This window comes from Diorhabda sublineata, chromosome 3 (assembly GCF_026230105.1).
Source record: "Diorhabda sublineata isolate icDioSubl1.1 chromosome 3, icDioSubl1.1, whole genome shotgun sequence".
Lineage (NCBI taxonomy): Eukaryota > Metazoa > Arthropoda > Insecta > Coleoptera > Chrysomelidae > Diorhabda > Diorhabda sublineata.
The window spans coordinates 1,848,208-1,867,956 of record NC_079476.1 but is presented as its reverse complement, the minus strand read 5'-3'; the positions used below and the strand labels follow the sequence as shown (position 1 = coordinate 1,867,956).

The window sequence follows — 19,749 nt, the reverse complement described above, 5'->3', positions numbered from 1 at the left end:
TTAACACAAACTCGTCTATTGAAAAGAACAGTCCCCTTGAACCCTTGAATTGTTGACACTAAGATTGGTGGACGCGCCGGGTACAATTATAGAGCGGCATCCTTCGTATAGTTCTTATAGAATGTTTACATCGTGTTGTTATTATTTTTATAGATGAAGCCTTTTTGTTTGTTTATTTTCTTGAATCGAATTGAAGTTTGTCACAATCAGTAAATAATTGGTGGCGACGTAATTTTAATCCGAGAACCCTAATAAATCCACCAAAAGAATGAATACTAACGCTTAACACTTTTGAGACCAATGTTTACATTTCATGAAGTATGATGTTTTTTCAATCTGATCGGTTGTAGCTCTTCGTGTTGATATCAGGTAACAGAAACCAAAATATATCATAGGAAAATATTTTTTAATGAATAACTAAGAATGCTGACATGATGAAAACAAAGTGGGGTCCATATGGTCGAAATATTATTTCCAGTAAATCATCCCAATACAGTTCATAATCGATGATCTCGTGGCGCGTTCAGAGAGGTATTAATATTAAAATTCGTTTCCAAATATAGTCGTGGAGAAATCTTTGAATGCATATAGAAAATAATTCAGCTTCTTTGGGTGTAGAAAAACGTCGAACTCGAAATTTATTTGTGATTTTCTGGAAAAATAAAAATCATTAGGTCGTATTGAAAGACCCATACAGTCAATTGTTGTTTAGTTTCGGATTCATGTGCATAAATGCATGATTTAACCATGCGATTTAACTTTTTCTTTACACCAATAGACACGATCTTTTTTTGAGCGATTGTCAAATTATACTGTATTCACCGCGAATAAATCCTTTTGACAGCCAAATGTTCATGCAATATTGAATATATGGGAGTGGAACCGATTCCGTTTACAGAAAATTCCGAGTGCAAACATCGAAATGATTGTCTTACCCATAAGTGTCTATTAAAAGATCCCGTCGTACATAACAAACATTGATGCCACCTCCAACAAATCATCTTTGAATAGATATAGGGCTCGTGCGATGACTGCAACAAAGTTTTCAGCTTTTCGACTCTCGGAACTCCAAGATATATCGTTGCCACCTTTGACTAGGGAGGATACGGCCTTAGAGGTGTTCAAGCATAATCCCACGGCTTCTTTGTCTACCAAATGTCGGAAGCTGCGGCTCCTGTTGTACTGAGCAGGAATTCATCCTATAGCGAAGTTCGACCATGACTGAATTCGGAAAACCAGCGAAACACGGTGGTTGAGGATGATGCATTATCACCAAAAAACGAAGAGAGTTGATGGGCACTCTGCTGTTGGTTTAATCCACGTCGAAAGTCATAGAAAATAATTTGACGAAATTGATTGTCTCAAATATCTGTAAACAACTCAAATGGCACTTATGTAACAAATACTTTTACCATTAAAAATGTCTAATTTTATGAAGATAATGTCAGATTTGACATATCCATGAAAACTCAAGTAGCGACCGTCGTGTAACGATTTGATTTTCGAAATTTTCCTAATATCAAATTGTATCATATATTTGAGACTTGTATGTTTCACTGCTCGTCTTTTTAAGTTCCTAAATTGAATTAAAAGCTTTTTAGAGTGTAACATTTAAAATGTAAATTTTCTAACAGGTGCGAAGTCCTTTTTGTAAAGCCTGTACGCTCTCCGAGTCCTGAAACATCTGTAAAGATTTTCCTGTTCACCGAAAAAGCATAAGAGGCAAGGAAAGGCATCCATATTTATTCGGATCTCGTTTGTTTGAGCTTTCTTCGAGACTTTCACTCTTCCATTTATTGTTCGTTTTCCAGTATAATGTAATGCAAAACAGCTGATGCCTACTATTTTGAGAGCTTTATTCCCGCTTTGAAGGATTTAAGTGCACTTCAAATTACGCTATTTAACTTTAATGAGTGTCATTGTACGTTTCTTACAGTGTTAGAAGTATGTGCATAAAATACCTGAAGTACCGCAAAAAGAAGTTTCAAAAAGAACATCTCATTTTTCTACGACTCCAAGTTCTTTTCATCCTTTCGAAACCTCTTGTTCGGAAAAATGAGAAAATTGTACAGGATGGCCAGATGAACGTGCAAATTGCTTGGAAACTCTCATTCGTACAAACATGCAGTGAAGAATTTTGTTCTTAAGTGGCTAGAAACACCGTGGAAAATATTTTCTATCAATAAAAATGAACGTCTGAATTTTAATAATCTTGTTTTCGTTGAAATAATCATTCATCAAACTCATCTTTGAAGTAATAATATACGAGAAGAACAAAAAACTATTTTCAGATAAAATTGCCACCTCAACGGCTCCAAATAGTTTCTATAAAATAAATAACATTGTTTTAGTTACTTATTCGTGGAAATCAAAGTATATTTATATATTACGAATGGCTTTGTGTATTTATGTAATTTGTTAGCTCATTACATACTTAGAGGGCATGTCAAAGACATTTTGCGGTTGTTGTGACTTGTCCACGTCTAAGTAAATGAATCCTAAAAGAGCATATTCGGTATTATGAGCTTTATGAGCTTCGCAATGGTGGCAATGCATCAATTGTGACCAAAAACCAGAGTGCATTAGATGTTTATAAATACTAGACCCTGTATTTTCGTCTGGCAAACCAACAGCACTAGATATCGACACGCTAATTGCAGAAGAACGAGAAACCCTCAACCGATCTTGGTTGAATATTCAAGAGGACTCACTTGCTGCCTCCCATGATCTGTCCAAAGAGGACAAAGCAAACCAAACTTCGACGGTACCATACTCAACTGTTTTTAGATCTCTTGATCATTGTATCAGTGATTTTCTTCAAATGAATAACCGCGAAGTACTGCGAAGTTAATATTTTATCCCGAAGAAGCACCTCTAACAGTCAGTGACAAGATTCTAAAACCTTTCTAAGACATATCTATCGATAGCGATCTGGGTAAATCAGTCATTGAGGAAGCTACTAAGCCAGTCGATAATTGATCTTAATTTCTTTAGAAGGTTAGCATGCTCAAGTCTGTTAAAACCCTTCGACTTCAGGACGATTGCTTGTGATTCCCTACATTTCTTTATAGCTTCAGTCCATACACATATCAGGAGATCCCCAGTTTATCTACGCCGAATTGATGGTCGCTGAAGATGTTAGAATACAAAAGATATGTTGAGATTTGCTGGTTAACGAGTTTCTCCATGATTTCACCAAGAGCTGGAACTAAAGCAATTGGATGGATAGCTATGGGAATTGTCTACTACCCTTTATAAGGTATGTGTTGAATCAAAGCAAATCACGAAGCTAAAGGGGAGAAACCTCTTCTATATGATAGGGAAAAGAATTTGTATAGCTGACTTGTTATTACAGCTGCGCAATTCTATAATAAAATTGGTGGTATTTCATCGGGGCAAGTGGTTTTATTGATGTTCAAGCTTCTGGGAAGTTCTACTAATCTCTAGATTTGAAATAAGTTTCGTTCTAAAAATGAAATATAGTAAAGCAACGTCGTATTTACTAGATGTGCTTTTATGAATAAATTTGTGATATCATCGAATATCTCATGTTTTGCAATAGAAATTCCAATCAATATTTCAATATTTATTGTATTGGAAGATTGCTAGCCTCTTATATCTTCACTTTTTCCTGGCATTAGGTTAAATAGTTCATTTTTCGTTACAAAATATTCTAAAATATAGATACAAACTGACAGATTATCGAGTACAAGTATATATAACATTAACACTAAATTAGACTATTTATTCCATTCCACTGTTCCACACCATATAACTATGACCATGGAAATAATAGAAAATCAAGTACATCTTCTGGACGGAACTACCCTTCTGGCATCAATCAATCATCTTAAATTGGGAGTTGAGGTATTGGACGCAACAAATTTTATATCTTAGTGGATACATTTCAACAGATAACGAACCATCGCCTCCAAAAACATCTGCCTTATCGCCGTATTTCGGGAAACATAAATACTCCACTTCATGAACTTTATTTCTCTTCCATATACACATTTCGTGGCTTTATCACATCGTCAGGAGTAAATCAAATTTTTAACTATTCACATGCCCATGAAAATTCATTATTTACCAACACGGAAAATGTTTCGACAAGGATAATTTAGAGTTTCCTGGTGCCTGTTATATAACGACACGTTATTTACATCTCTCTAAGGGAGTTCTTCATTACCACAACATAGGGAAAAAAATCTATATGAACGATGCAACATAAATTTCTCATATTCCCCTTTCAGGAGGTATGTGAAAAAAAGGGTTTGTGGAATAATGTTCGTATTGATTATACTTCATATCAATAATATATACTACGTTTAAGATAATATACAGATTTAACTTGGAATTTTTGGAATCGTTGGTGATATTTACGCCCACAATTACACTGGTTGACGTGCGTTTCTATAACCAAGTTATCGTCTTCAGAGACTGAAGAAGTTTAGTTCAGTGTCTGAATATAAGAGTCAATTTATACTAAAAACACGTACGATTCCTTGAAAATAATAATAAAACTGTGATAGATTTGTAGTACAATATTATAGGTGTTAAACAATGATTACCCATTGGGATAAGATAAAACATAAGTTGATGACAACAATAAAATCTTGGAAAGATCACATAACAACGAAGGAAATCTAAATTTTGTGTTCGTATTGAATATTTTCATTCACCAACTTATTTCAAATTTGAAATTAAGTCGACGAAATTAACTAAATGAATCAATATTTAGTTTTTCGACGGGATGCGATCTTGCTAGTGGTTACCTGCATTCAATGTTGACGAAGACTAACTGTGTCTTCAAGACTGACTCCAAGTTACTATGTTTCTATTTAAAGATAGAGTGGGGCTTAGAAAAAAGTGAAAGTTAGGTCGAATAACCATTTTCTAAAATATATTTTCACCTGAAAGAAACCAGGGTAATGAAATTATCAAATAATGGCTGTAAACGAAGAGTTCCCAGAAATGTATTGAGATGCATGAGATGAATTAATAATAAATTTGAATTCAATATATTAGCATATCATTACCGTTCACGTTTCTCAATATGTACAAATGATTCGACCGCTATACGGTACGAAAAAATGTTTAATTGAAATATTTCAGTAAAGCCGGTATTATAAACTCGATTTTCAAGTGAAACTTTCCAAAATATAATGAAATTGAACTGAATATGTAACAATTTTCTTAAACATTGAATCTACCTTATAATATACTTTATTTTCCACTTTTTAGACGATGAATTTCCAATTGTTTCAGTTATGTCACTAATTGAGCGGATGATTGTTTTCAAATTCTATTGAGCAATTCTAAAATGTACTTCGAGTATTTTCCAATATATTCTCTCGTTATTTCCATACATTTTTCAGAACGTCTCACTGAAGCTTCTATGCCCAATACCCCTATTAATATACTAAATGCTGGTTTACCTCCTGTTTAAATACATCGTCGCTGTTAAATGTCTCACTCGGTCTTTAGCTTCAGCAAAAAGTTTTCAATTCTTGGAAAGCTCAGTAGCATTGTCATGGACTTTAACGCACACCTTAGTTGATTTTTCCGTTTCTTTTTCTGATAATTTATTTGATGCAACTGCCTTAGTAAGTCAGGGTAATACAATGCGTTTACAGTTGTATTCAATTCTTTGAAATCCATTTGTTCTGGATGTCGGATCATGGTGAAACACCACAAGTTCCTCACACTTTCTTGATCCTCACGACACGGCTATAAAAATCGGTCACAAAATTCTATTCGACACTGACTTCAAACTGCGCTGAGATATCGAGACACCCATCTTGCACTAAATTTTTAGGTGCCATCAACAATAATTTCTTTAACTAATTTAATGTTTTGAGGAATACGGTCACAGTCACGGTCACAGGATTTTCTGTACGCAGATCATCTTCTATTGATTCTCGTTCCCAGCGAAACAACTCAGATCAATTTGTAGTTGTTAAAAATAATGGTCACGAGTCAACGTAAGCAGCCACCATTCTTTTCTTTATTTGTGTTGGTGTTAATCCTTGCATGAAACCTCGAAACTCAATTCGAGACCTCTTCAAAATAACTTGTTCGAAGAAATAGATCACTGTCACCGACTGTGTGTGTATGAAGATTTTTGCGAGTCCAAGAACTCATGAACTGCACTACGTATTTAGTATAATCAACATAATGAAATTTTTCATTAATGATGGAACTGTATTTTGAATTTTAAATCAGAAATTTCTATCAATGATTTATAATATATTACTTTTCATGTTACACCTCTACTAGGATTCCGTTTAGCGTCCCAGTATCTAAAAATTAACAAGGAAAAAGTGAAAAGAACGTAAAATAAATTGACATTTAAATTTCCTCAACGTTGTCGGTGATAAGGGCCGCGAGTGCCGCTGAATTAATTTAAAGACATACCGTCTTGAGTAATATAATTCGCATTTTCTTAATAAAGTGTTTGAGATGATTTCTAAATACCCGAACAACGGGGTCTCTTTCGAATTTTAAGTCCTTTTTATTATAGTTAATGGAAATGCAGTATTTAACATAATTTCTTGCTCAAAAATTGAACACCCTTCATCAATGTGAGATTGTTCTTTATTGTGTTTTCTGAAAAAATTGGACAAAACATTTGGTAATGGTTGAACGAAAAATTATTGTCGAAATGATTTTGTTTGATGCTACATTATTGAAATGAATATTCTTTTTAAAAATTGCTAATAATAGAATTCTGTTTTAGGCAGAAAATTGATATTGAAAAAACTGCCACTGGTCCAGGAGGCATTCCCGCCGACGCTATCTACACGACAACACCACGAAGCGGGAACGGGACCGGTAACCTTCCTCCGAATCACCACGGTTCAAGCCCCGAAGCTATGAAGGTACGTCTCGCCGCTATGGTGGTGCAACCTCCCACTAGAGTGTAGCACTGCACGCTCGGACTGCCCCGTGTCACCTTGCCTGTACTTGGTAGCGGTCGACCTGCGGCGGTCATCGAGTACAAGTGTTGATTATCGTTCTGAAACGTATTTTAAATTGATATACATTCAATACCTACATGAATTTCAAGTGTGTCATGGTAAAGTAACGAATAATGCATCTGTTCTGTGAAAAATATAGTAATCGCATATTTTCCTATGCCTGTTTTGACACTTTTCATCAGTTATTCTCGACATTCAGAATCCCATTCACTAAATATAATGTTTTAGTAAGAAAAACTATGATAGTAGAAACGAACTAGGACTCCAATACTTATACAATACGTATGTAAAAGTTCTTCACACATTCCTTGAACAAAATCACCCTATTTAAGAGAAATTGAGTCCAATTTCCTTATAAATATTTCAATAAAATTTGGTTTGGTCCGTTAGTATTATTAAACGTAGGTTTTGAGGAAACTTTAACAACATTTTTGTCATGTTTAGAAAGTTGATACGATTTTTTACTGCCTGTAGGAGAGTATTTGAAAAGTACCAAATTATATCAGTAGCAAAATTTCCGTATTTTTTGTTTCGAGAAATATTTGGAAAAATATATTTTTTTCATAAATTTGTGGCATCACCTTCGTTATTAGTGACATGTGTGTTCACAATTTGTGATATATTTGAGTGTCTTTTTTTATATTTCATTAAGTTTGTGTTATTACAATTATTGTTAAGTATTCGTACGCTTCCTCGGTTAAATAGATTCGATTATGTACTCTAGACTTAAAAAATCGATTTTTATTTGGTCCGTACGATTTTTAAAACTGTTTTCCATTGTTGAAGGATGATTTTACAGTTTTTATATCAATTGGGATCTGTTCCAATCACTTTGCCAATTTTGATTAAGACTGAAAGTAGTCGAAACTTCAAAATTTTTATCTATCTTTCAAAAATTATTGAGAAAAACCAATTTTAAAACGGAAGAGACCTAAAAACATGTGATCACAAAAGTGATTATCATGTATAGAACGCCTCAATTATCTTGGAAACGGCTAAAAGTGATTCTCATGTATAGAACGCCTCAATTATCTTGGAAACGGCTAAAAGTGATTCTCATGTATAGAACGCCTCAAATATCTTGGAAACGGCTAAAAGTGATTCTCATGTATAGAACGCCTCAAATATCTTGGAAACGGCTAAAAGTGATTCTCATGTATAGAACGCCTCAATTATCTTGGAAACGGCTAAAAGTGATTCTCATGTATAGAACGCCTCAATTATCTTGGAAACGGCTAAAAGTGATTCTCATGTGTAGAACGCCTCAATTATCTTGGAAACGGCTAAAAGTGATTCTCATGTGTAGAACGCCTCAATTATCTTGGAAACGGCTAAAAGTGATTCTCATGTATAGAACGCCTCAATTATCTTGGAAACGGCTTGTACGATTTTCATAAATTTTTGTCTTGTGATGCCGCCAGAGTTATTGTGGTATTTACATCGTTGTCAGATCTTTCTTTTTCTCCTAAAAAATTATTAACTTTGTTATTTATTAAACAAATTGACAGCTAACCCGACCTATCCAGACCTTGACCCTATCCTTACTTTAAAGCTGGTAACCATGTTATTTTTTAATTTACTCAAGTTGGCAAGTGATAAGCACTTTTGATGTGTTCACGTGACAGCGAAAAAAGTGAAATGAAATGGCGACAATCAAACATGCTCCAATTTCTAATCTCAAGAATGGTTAAGTATTGAGCAACAATCCGATAATTATTTAGCAAGAGTTTTGTTAATTGAAACAAGTATCATCAAACGATTCAAAATGCAAGTTTATTTCGTATCAAATGCCAAAACTTTGTTCATTAATTTTCTTTCATAGAATTGTAAGAATTTTAAAGAAAGTCCTGAATATTTTTTTTTATTAAAAGGTTAGATACTGATTTTTGTGTACCTCTTGTAACTCTTCTGAACTGAACATTTTGTCAACTTCAACATTTCTCAACAAAGAACCCAAACCCACTGAAAATAACAATAGATCACCCTATATATTTTTGAAAATCCTTAGGAAATACTAATTAATTTTTACATAATATTCTCTATACCTAAAACTTACACAAACTGTTTTCAAATCGTCTTGATTTTAGGTCTCGTTTTTTTATAATTTTTGAAAGATAGATAAAAATTTTTACGTTTCGACTATCTCCATCAAAATATTATTTTGGCACTGACAACTTGATTACTTATGTTAATCGATAGATCACCAACATCATGAATATCAAAATAAAAATAGAAATTTATTTTTTCCTTAGTTTCCAAATCGGTGAATCAATCAAGTCACCCAGCGGGTGACGACTTTAGTATATCTGTTCCTTCCTCTTGCACATGCTTTTATAGTTCATATAGTTCACAAAGAAATTTTAGAGAACATTTCAAAACAACAATGGATAAATATTTCTACAACTAGACAATTAGAAATAGATCAGAAAATAGCACTACAAGATTTTTTATACTATGACTCCGCCAGTGAGAATCAGATTAAAACTTTGGGAAAACTATTTTTTATAGATAAAGTTTGTTCTACAAAACGACTGTTTATTTTATTTTCGTAACCATAACAGAATTAATGGATTGAAACTCGCCATAGAGATCAATAATTCCAACGCGTAATTTTCATTTCGGCATTATTTTTGTTGTTGTCTACAATTTCAAAGATATATGATGAAATTCTACCTCTAAGTTGAAATTTGGTGATATTCATGCCGAACACACTGCTCACACTACCACCAAACCAAGTTATCACCTTCGGAGCTGTGGGTAAACAGTTCATACAATGTAATTGTGAGTATTGGTATAGTAGTAACGTGTACAGTCTGTTTCAGAGCTTCACCACATTTTTTTACTTCTTACAAATCTTTGAAAACGTGTAAACGGATGACTTCCAATAGTTTTTAAGACATATTATATGTGTTATTTTCCAGTAAATAAGAACTCTTCATTCCACTAATGATCTCTACTATAAACAGTAAAAAATCTGATAGTTTCCTGGTGTTCACTTCAAAGCCGCATGGTGAGTAACCGAGTGATAATAAATTACTGAACACACTGTTTTCACTACCACTACACTAACAATCACCATTACACTGTCTGACCTGCGTTTCTACAACGAAGTTATCACCTTCAGAGACTGGTTTAGTGTAATTGTGTCTTGTTTTGTAAGCAGTGTGTTCAGTTAGAATATCACCAACGTTTCCAGATCAATTACGACTTGGAACTGATGTATCGGCTTATTTTCGTTCAAGGAATTTGTGGTAGACATTGATTACAGTAATATTGAAATGGAGTATTCAGTTCCATGAATTGTTATTGTGTTTTTGAAATCATTCGGATACCTTAGATCAATTTTTTTGTTCAAAATTAGCAATTTGCATATCGTAAATTTGATCAAATTATTGCCTCAAATTCTACGAATAATTTGATCGAATATCTTGGTTATTTTGCTTTTTCAAAATTAATTCCGGTCCATTTATTTTTTGATATTGATATATCACGTACTTGAATCTTGTTAGTTTTTCTCGGAGAATCTGCGCGAAAATATGTTATTCTACTTACTTGAACTTGATGTTCACACTTCACTCATTTCCTTATACGTTTACCTAATAGACTAGAAAAAATTTTCAATGATGAAAAACAGTTTTTTCTTAAAAATACATGTCGTACAAATCAGTTGGAGAAATTTGGTAAATCTCAGGATAATATTAAATGAAAGATCACACCGAATAAATATTTGGTGTCTAAAATTGAGATGCAATAAAAAAATTTATTTACGAAGCGTATTACTTCTTAAATGAAGCACGAATAAGCTGCAAATTCAGAAACATGGAAGTAATAACAGATCCATACACCACCTTCGGTTCATCTAAATCCGGATTATATTATAATTTTTTCTAGCACACTTCCAATAACTTTTTCAACAACTTTCTGTTTATACCTTGACAAAAAAGTTTATTTTTTCTTGGTTATCTGACATCTTGATAAACAGATGAGCTATTGATACGTGCTAACAACAACTTGATGGTTTCCCAGAATTAGAGAAATATTAACTCTGAAAAGTGCATAGGAAATCTAAATTAATGTGAGATATCAGATAACGAATGTTCCTTGCCTAGTAAATATTAACAGTGGATGAGAAGCTTCAAAAACTTCAATAATCTGAAAAAAAAATATTTCACGCTTCACTCGGTGGTAATAGGATTAAATATTCAGTAGTATCAACTTGCGGATATTGATAATTGTTCGAAAAAATTCCATTTAGTGAAATTACTTCAACTATGTCGGTTCTTGGACATTAACATGTTGACTGAGTGTTTCTCGTTCTTAATTTTTCTTTCGAAAAGTAGGTTTTGTACCTTATTTTCGAAAATATTTCAGGTTTAGAACGTTTGAAAACAGAAACAAACTTCATGTCCTGTATTTTTATTTGTTTTTTTATTTAATTTAATGAAATCACTTCAACTGTCTTGGTTCTTGGACATTAACACGTTAAATTAGTGTCTCTCGTTTTTCTTTCTTCTTTGTAGAAGTAGGTTTTGTACCTTATTTTCGAAAATATTTCAGGTTTAAATCGTTTGAAAGCAAAAACAAACCTCATCTCGTGTATTTTCATTTGTTTTTTCTTCATTTTAGTAAAACTACTTCAACTATTTTGGTTCTTGGACATTAACACGTTGAATGAATGTTTTTCGTTCTTAATTTTTCTGTCGAAAATTAGGTTTTGTACCTTATTTTTGAGAATATTCCAGATTTGGAACGTTTGAAAGCAAAAACAAACCTCATCCCGTGTATTTTCATTTGTTTTTTCTTCATTTTAGTAAAATTACTTCAATTATTTCGGTTCTTGGACATTAACATGTTGACTGAGTGTTTCTCGTTCTTCATTTTTCTTTCGAAAAGTAGGTTTTGTACCTTATTTTGGAGAATATTCCAGATTTGGAACGTTTGAAAGCAAAAACAAACCTCATCCCGTGTATTTTCATTTGTTTTTTCTTCATTTTAGTAAAATTACTTCAATTATTTCGGTTCTTGGACATTAACATGTTGACTGAGTGTTTCTCGTTCTTCATTTTTCTTTCGAAAAGTAGGTTTTGTACCTTATTTTGGAGAATATTTCAGATTTGGAACGTTTGAAAGCAAAAACAAGCCTCATCCCGTGTATTTACATTTGTTTTTTCTTCATTTTAGTAAAATTACTTCAATTATTTTGGTTCTTGGACATTAACACGTTAAATGAGTAATTTTAGTTTTTCTTTTTTCCTTGGAAAAGTAGTTTTTATACCTTATTTCGGAGAATATTTCAGATTTGGAACGTTTGAAAGCAAAAACAAACCTCATCCCGTGTATTTACATTTGTTTTTTCTTCATTTTAGTAAAATTACCTCAATTATTTTGGTTCTTGGACATTAACACGTTAAATGAGTAATCTTAGTTTTTCTTTTTTCCTTGGAAAAGTAGTTTTTATACCTTATTTTGGAGAATATTTCAGATTTGGAACGATTGATTGAACGATATTTTTATTTGTTTTTTTTCATTTAAGTAAAATTACTCCAACTATTTTGATTCTTGGACATTAAAACGTTAAATGAGTGTCTCTTGTTTTTTTTCTTCTTTGTAGAAGTAGGTTTTGTACCTTATTTTCGAAAATATTTCAGGTTTGAATCGTTTGAAAGCAAAAACAAACTCCATGTGGTTTATTTTTATCTGTTTTTTTATTTAATTTAATAAAATCACTTCAACTATTTTGGTTCTTGGACATTAACACGTTGAATTAATGTTTTTCGTTTTCCTTTTTTCCTTTGAAAAGTAGGTTTTATACCTTATTTTGGAGAATATTGCAGATTTGGAACGTTTGAAAGCATAAGCAAACCTCATCTCGTGTATTTTAATTTGTTTCTTCTCCATTTTAGTAAAATCACTTCAACTATTTCGGTTCTTGGACATTAACATGTTGACTGAGTGTTTCTAGTTCTTCATTTTTCTTTCGAAAAGTAGATTTTGTATCTTATTTTCGAAAATATTTCAGGTTTGAATCATTTGAAAGCGAAAACAAACTCCATGTGGTTTATTTTTATTATTACTTCAGTTATTTCGGTCCTTGAACATTAACACGTTGACTGAGTAGAAATCGGAGATATGAAATCTGAATATTAAATAAGAAACACGTTTTATCTATTGCATAATGAGGTAAAGCCATCAATATTTCATATAGTTTCAAAACTATAGAATTTTTTATAGAAAAATTATGAAGTGAAATATGTATCATATAATTTTTGAAATCAACAATGTAATTTTTCAGAAATTCATCAGAATTAGTGAAATTTTTTTCCCAATTTCCACATTAAAGGAAAAATTTTGTATTATGTTTGTCAAAAGTTCAGACTTGATATTTCAAAACTCGCTGTGAATAATTACAAAAAAAAAATTTTTCTGTATTACAATGTTTCCATTTCACTAATTCAAATACTATACATTTTCATGGTGTTATTTCCCAGTTAAATGTTCTAATTTTTACTTTCACCCTATACATTATGATAAAATTGAAGTGTAGATATTAACTGAGGAACACGTTTTGTTTATTGATTCATGCACTTTTTATACAAGCACCTCGAAAATTTCGTTGTTTTGCCAATAAATGCAAATACAGGTATTTAGGAAACCTATCTACTTCTGAAATCAAAATGTAGTTTTTCATGAAATCTCATCGATTTCGTAAGCTTGTTCCTTGGAAACAGACAATAGTCAATAAGCAATAAACTAAATAAAAAGTTTGATGTTTGGGCTCCTTTTTGATATCAATTTCAGTCACATCGCACAAACTTTTTCCTTATCGGTGTTTACAGCTTCGGCAATCATCCGGATGCTCATTCGACGATCTGCACGCACAATTCGGTTGATTTTGGTCACTATTACCGGAGTTGAATCAGTCACAAAGCGACCTGGACGCTGGTCATCTTCAGTGCTCTCTCGGCCCTCAATAAAGCGCTTACACCACTCAAAAACACGCGCACTAGATAGAGAATTGTCCCCGTAGGTCTCTTGCAATGATTTATAGCACTCAGTCGGATTTTTTTCCAATTATAGAGAAATTTAAGATTAATATCAACGAAAACGTGTTTTGGGACGATATCTAGATACCCAGCGTCTCGTTATTTAATAACCAGACCTCGTATCCTTATTTCCATCAGACACAATTGAAGTTCCACTGTCTTCAACATTTTAGTTTCAACCTTTTCCTGGACATGTTGTATACACTTTTTTCACTTATCAAATGTAATTCTTCGATAGTTGAATGTTTCAGGTCATCACAAATTATGCAACAGACAAATATAAATAATGCAGTTCGATGCCTTGTAATCCACCTGATCCAACGGCTTCTTAAGCGACGCGGCAGACACGATGCAAAGCCGCGTTTCGCTCGTTACGTTCACGTGCTGATCACGCACTGATCATTGTTTTGGTTTCCTATTTTTTTAAAATTGAAAAATACTTTGCATTTTGTGAAATTTCACAGTGAAACTGTTTTCTATGTAATTTAAATAAGTCCAGTTCATAATATTTATTCGAAAAACAATCCAATAAACATATATGATCAATTAATGTAGTTCCCTCATATAGATATTACCTATAAAGGAACATTATCGGTGTTTCCTAAACACTGTATTCGAACATTTTCCAGCCAATAAACAAATAGTATTTGATTGTTGGCAGAACGTGTTATCACACATGTCCAGCATTAATAAACATGACCTCTAACAAGGTTGGTATTCAGCTTGTGTGGATTGTCACTAAATCACTGTTGGACACAACGCTCGGTTTCAGATTGATAATTATGTTATTCAATTTCAATGTCTCACTTCTCTGAAGACAATCTATTGAATTTGTATTGTAAATATGTACTGATTGAGTCATTATAAACATAAAATGTACGTGGGAAATGATTAACTTTGAATAAGAAAATTAGTTAATTAGTGAAATATAGTTTTCATATTGTAGCTTCAAATGTGAGGATTTGATTTCTACTTTTTCCAAATTTGGAACTGAACATACCTAACTAACCTATAATATTACGGATTATACTTTTGGATTCAAGCTTTTAGTAAAATCTGAGCAGTAATTTCACAATATAATATTTGATGAAAAGGGACCGGTAACAGCAAAATTAGTATTATTGGTGGATTTTATAGAAATTATTAGCAGTGTACATAAAAATAAAAAGCTCACATAATGTAATATTTTATTATCTATCCATCGGTGAGGTAAATTTATAAACACTGTCTCTTACGCACTCAATTTATTTGAACACTCACACTAAATTTAACTAACTACTAATTTATTCAAATTCTTTTCTATTTCGTTTCGATCATTATGACTTTTAGTTATAAACTGACTCACTCCGCTTAACAAACTACTTTGTATACTCAAAAATTCTGGGAAACAAAAAAAAACGAAACAAATGAATAAAAAGAACTTTCTAGAAATCAGTTCTTAAAAAATAACATACACAACTCGCCGATGTTTATAGAAAAAGCATATTAAAAGCGCCGCCACTTTCACCAAATTTTAATGCTTCATTATAACCGGACAGGAGCGGCTCCACGGCTTATGTCGTAGAGTTGTTCGTAACAATATTAAGTACGTTTAAAATTTCCTTGTAGAAGATCCCCAATTAACCTATGGAGGATAAATAGTTGCCAGAACCTTATTCTCATTCACATAGTCGTACTTGATTTAACGAAATAACTTAATAGAGATTCCAAAATGAAACCATAACTGGTAAAACACCAAAAGTTATGTGATGAATAGTGTTTATCAATTCGGAATGTTCTCTATCATTATCTTCGAAAACCATCAGAGTCACTACTAAAAATTGAGAGTATTTAATTACAATCTCGACAAACTATTCTAACTTTGTACTTACAAACTGTGAAATTACGGATTAACGAAGTTGAATCTTCATTTGAAGCTTAATCTTTATTGAAAAATGAACGTTCTTAAGAAAGATATATAAATCGGAAAAGAAAAGCATAATTTTTTGTTCTTTTTCTTCTATCCATTGCTACGATCGCATCTGTGTCATTAACTCCTTGTCATCAGTAATAAACGATTCCATGTGGTTGGTGTCTTTTTCTGATCTTCATATTTTGTCTTCTTGGCTTTGTAACTTCCTAGACCTTTTCCTCATTCTTCATCTCAGGTAGCCGTATAATCAATTTTTCTATCTTCTAGCTTCTTGTCTATTTTGGTACGTTCCAAGACCTTACGTACGTTAGTATCCAGCTTTCGCAGACAAAAGTACTAATCGGTGAATACACGGAATCATTATTACATTTCAAAGTGATCCAAATCTCAATTCAAAACAGTCATAATATAGTTTGAGGATTGTTAAAAGTCTGAAACAATTATATGAATGTGGCAAATTACGCGAAAGTAAATTACATGAACAACTATCAGCATTTATTTTATTATAAATAAGATTGTGGTAAATAATAAAATGATGAAACTGCTTAAATCAATCGTGTAATTAATTAAGATCATTCGCTTGTAAAATTACAAAATTGTAAATTATAATTTTTGTAACAATAAAGTTGTTTTAAAAAGTATTTTCAAAAGTAAAATCTCTAACTGACTCAATTTTTTTTCATGAGTCACCTCTAATGATAGTTTGAAGTATTATTTTAATGCTCATTCATTTTTTATAACCATTTTAGTATTTTTTGAGCTTAGTTTTAACTAGTGTATTATTATAATCGAAATAAGTCCTATTGAAAATCAGATTCTGCAGCCTTATAATCTTGAAATTTAATTAGGACTCGCTCACAATAATATTCCATTTTATGTTGGAAACACACTGTATATTGAATATAATTATATCAAAGTAAATAAAATGAAAAAGTATTTATCAAATGTACTTTCCTCACTTCCATATCTATTCAATTTATTCAAAAATAAAAAAGAACGTCACTATAATAGGGGTTTGTTTGAAAATCCTCTTATCTATTTTTTTGTCCCTGCCCTAGAATGTTGAATTTTGCGCAAAGCCCTTATTCCTTAAGTAAATGTAGCTTAAAATTTCCAGGAAAGTTGTTTACCTTATTTGGACAGACAAACTAATCCGACCCTTCGAACATTTACTTTAGTACCTTTGAAAAACGTCCCAACACATGCTTGGTTATATTGAAGGATGCTAACCCTTAGGGATTTTTCCAAGATAAAAGGTAGTTGGTGGCAAAAATAATATCATCAATAATAATATTATTTTCTCGTTTCGACGTTCACTTTCAGACTTTCCGATTCGAAATTGAGGAAATTCACCAACAGATAGCCGTATGTATATTTAGAATCGCTTTTAACTAATTCACAACGATAAACAATATAAATACAGATGTGGAAATGTAGAGTAAAACTTATTAAAGCTACGATTCTATAGATACACGTGAAATTTGTCACCGAAATTATATGTGACCACTGCCAACTTATCCATACGGTATCGCCAAAACTTCATTTTATTACGTATGATTTCATGATTGCCATTAATCTTGACTCGAACCACTGACCTTTGGAATCTATAAATGAAAAATTTAGATCCACAAGAAACACAAATTTCCTCTGTATCAGCAACAATCACTTCTCAACCTATCAGTGAATTGCGGTGTTTACAAGATGTTGATTGAGATCAGTCGATGTATCTCTTCATTTTGATATTGAAATCAAATGTATATTGATTAGTTCCATTCTCTAGTACTATATCACTACTTGATCTTAAACATGTCTAGTGGGTGTACAGCTCCTCCAAAGTATCCTCAAATCTTTCCTGTCTATTACTTCCTCATTCCATATTTATCTTGGTCATACTTTTTTCTTATTTGCTGCTTTTATTGGGTACATTCTTCTAACCATTTTAGATTTTCTCATTCTTGTAACATATTCAAACCATCTTAGATGTTTCCTGTTTGTATAAATCCTGTCTGATTGTTTTACCTTATATTTTCCATAGATATATCATCTCCTGCTCCCTGTTCTCTATTTTTGTAGCCATGTTTTAGCCCTGTCAGTATAGGAGTGGCTACTCTACAAAAATTTTGTATTTTTCTTCATTTTGGTATCTCTTACATTGCAAGAAAGGCTTTTTTGGTACTTCTGTCTTTATGCCGCCACTTTATACCATCCTTGATACTAGAGTCTTCCGTTATTTTCGATTCTAGTTATTTAAAGTTATGATTCACCGGTTCTAGTTTCGTTTCATCTCAATATATTTCATGTACCTTTCCGTCTTTGAATATAATCATTTTCTTTGTTTTCTTTTCGTTAATCTTTATGTTAATGTTCCTAAAACTTATTTTACTTTCCAGTTTGTGACTTTAACTATTAATACGGAATCATCTGCATAGGCTTTTTCAGATGTTGACCGTTTTCATATATCACTTTGTCTGTTTTTTGATTAAATTTTTTTTTGAAATCAAACAAAAACCGCAGTGTATTTTAATTGTAATGTTAAAGATTCAGCGAATTCGCGCGGCGTCGTTTACTTTATATGAATTGCGTAAGACTCTTTTCTTTTCCTTTTAGAACTATTTATAATACCAGGCGGTTTATTTACATTATTTCTTTTAAATATTTCCTAGAAACGTCTATTCACTTAATTCTTTTGCTTCTTTTTATTCTAGAACTTTGTAGAGTTTTATTTTGATATATAAATGATTTGTGTAAATGCAGTAAGTTTGTTTTGAATAAATAGTCGTAGTGAAAAAAGGACGAATTAGTGAAATGAGTGATATTTATAAGCAAGAGAAAGTATGTAAATAAATACAACACGTTTGCATATGTTGTATGATATAAATGAATCAAAAGGCAACACTTATTAAAATAATGTAATAACACAAGCCACGCGATTTAAAAGATATTTACTTACCGAAAGTAATTACATACATGTACTTCCCTCACGTTACAAACAAACTTGTCATGTAGGTATATAAATAATGATTTAATCGTGGGGCATATGAGTTAACAGGCAAGGGTGTTTTTGACACAAATTCGCAGAAAACACACAATTTATCGTAGAATGTATCGATTGCTTCCAAAGTAGTTTTAAGAAATATTTTTTTAATCTAATTCTATCAAATATATTTTACTGAATAGAAAACGTGTATGGACTACAATTATTTCCAAAATAATCAGTGATTTTCGTAGGATTTTCCAGTGCTGTTTTAAAAAATTCGATCCGGCACTTTCAATTACTTCTTGCGACGGTATTTTGACTTGCGAAACTTCTTACACTATTGCAGCGCCCTTATTCGAGGTCCGAACTTAACGCATGAATTTGCAGACACTTTCGATAAATTCTTGCGAGAGTTTTCCGGCTTGAAAAACTACTTACGCTATTACAGCGTTTTTATTTGACGTTCAAACAAAGTTATGAAACGTTTGACGCGCGTACTACATGAAGTTTTTCCGCCAATTTTTTTCTTTCGGGAAAATAGGCCGGTATTTTTATTTGGAACCTGCGCTAATCTCAAGAACTAAGTTTGTTCTTCTGGTTTATGAGCTGAAATGATTCGCTCTTTATCGATATTATTTTGTGTCGTTTATAAAACAAGTATTTCATTTGAAAACAAAAGAATTGAGTAATGACTTCATTTAATACGAGAGCTGTTTGTTCCTCAATAGATGTTGTTGATATTCAGGCGTCAGTCGGCGTAGTGCTACAGCCACGTAAACATGTCCGCCATTATTTATGCTCCCGCCAAGTGTGAATTGCGAAGTGTGATTCGTTTTC

The 19,749-nt window shown here is 32.3% G+C and overlaps 1 protein-coding gene across 1 annotated transcript in view; it reads left to right on the top strand.

The window, feature by feature from the left end:
• LOC130441239 (kin of IRRE-like protein 2) overlaps window positions 1-19,749 on the top strand; it is a 649,517-nt gene that overhangs the window by 612,813 nt on the left and 16,955 nt on the right. Inside the window, exon 12 of the mRNA XM_056774824.1 lies at window positions 6,740-6,881. Within this exon, the coding sequence (XP_056630802.1) occupies window positions 6,740-6,881 (142 nt within the window). The remainder of the gene's footprint in view (window positions 1-6,739; window positions 6,882-19,749) is intronic.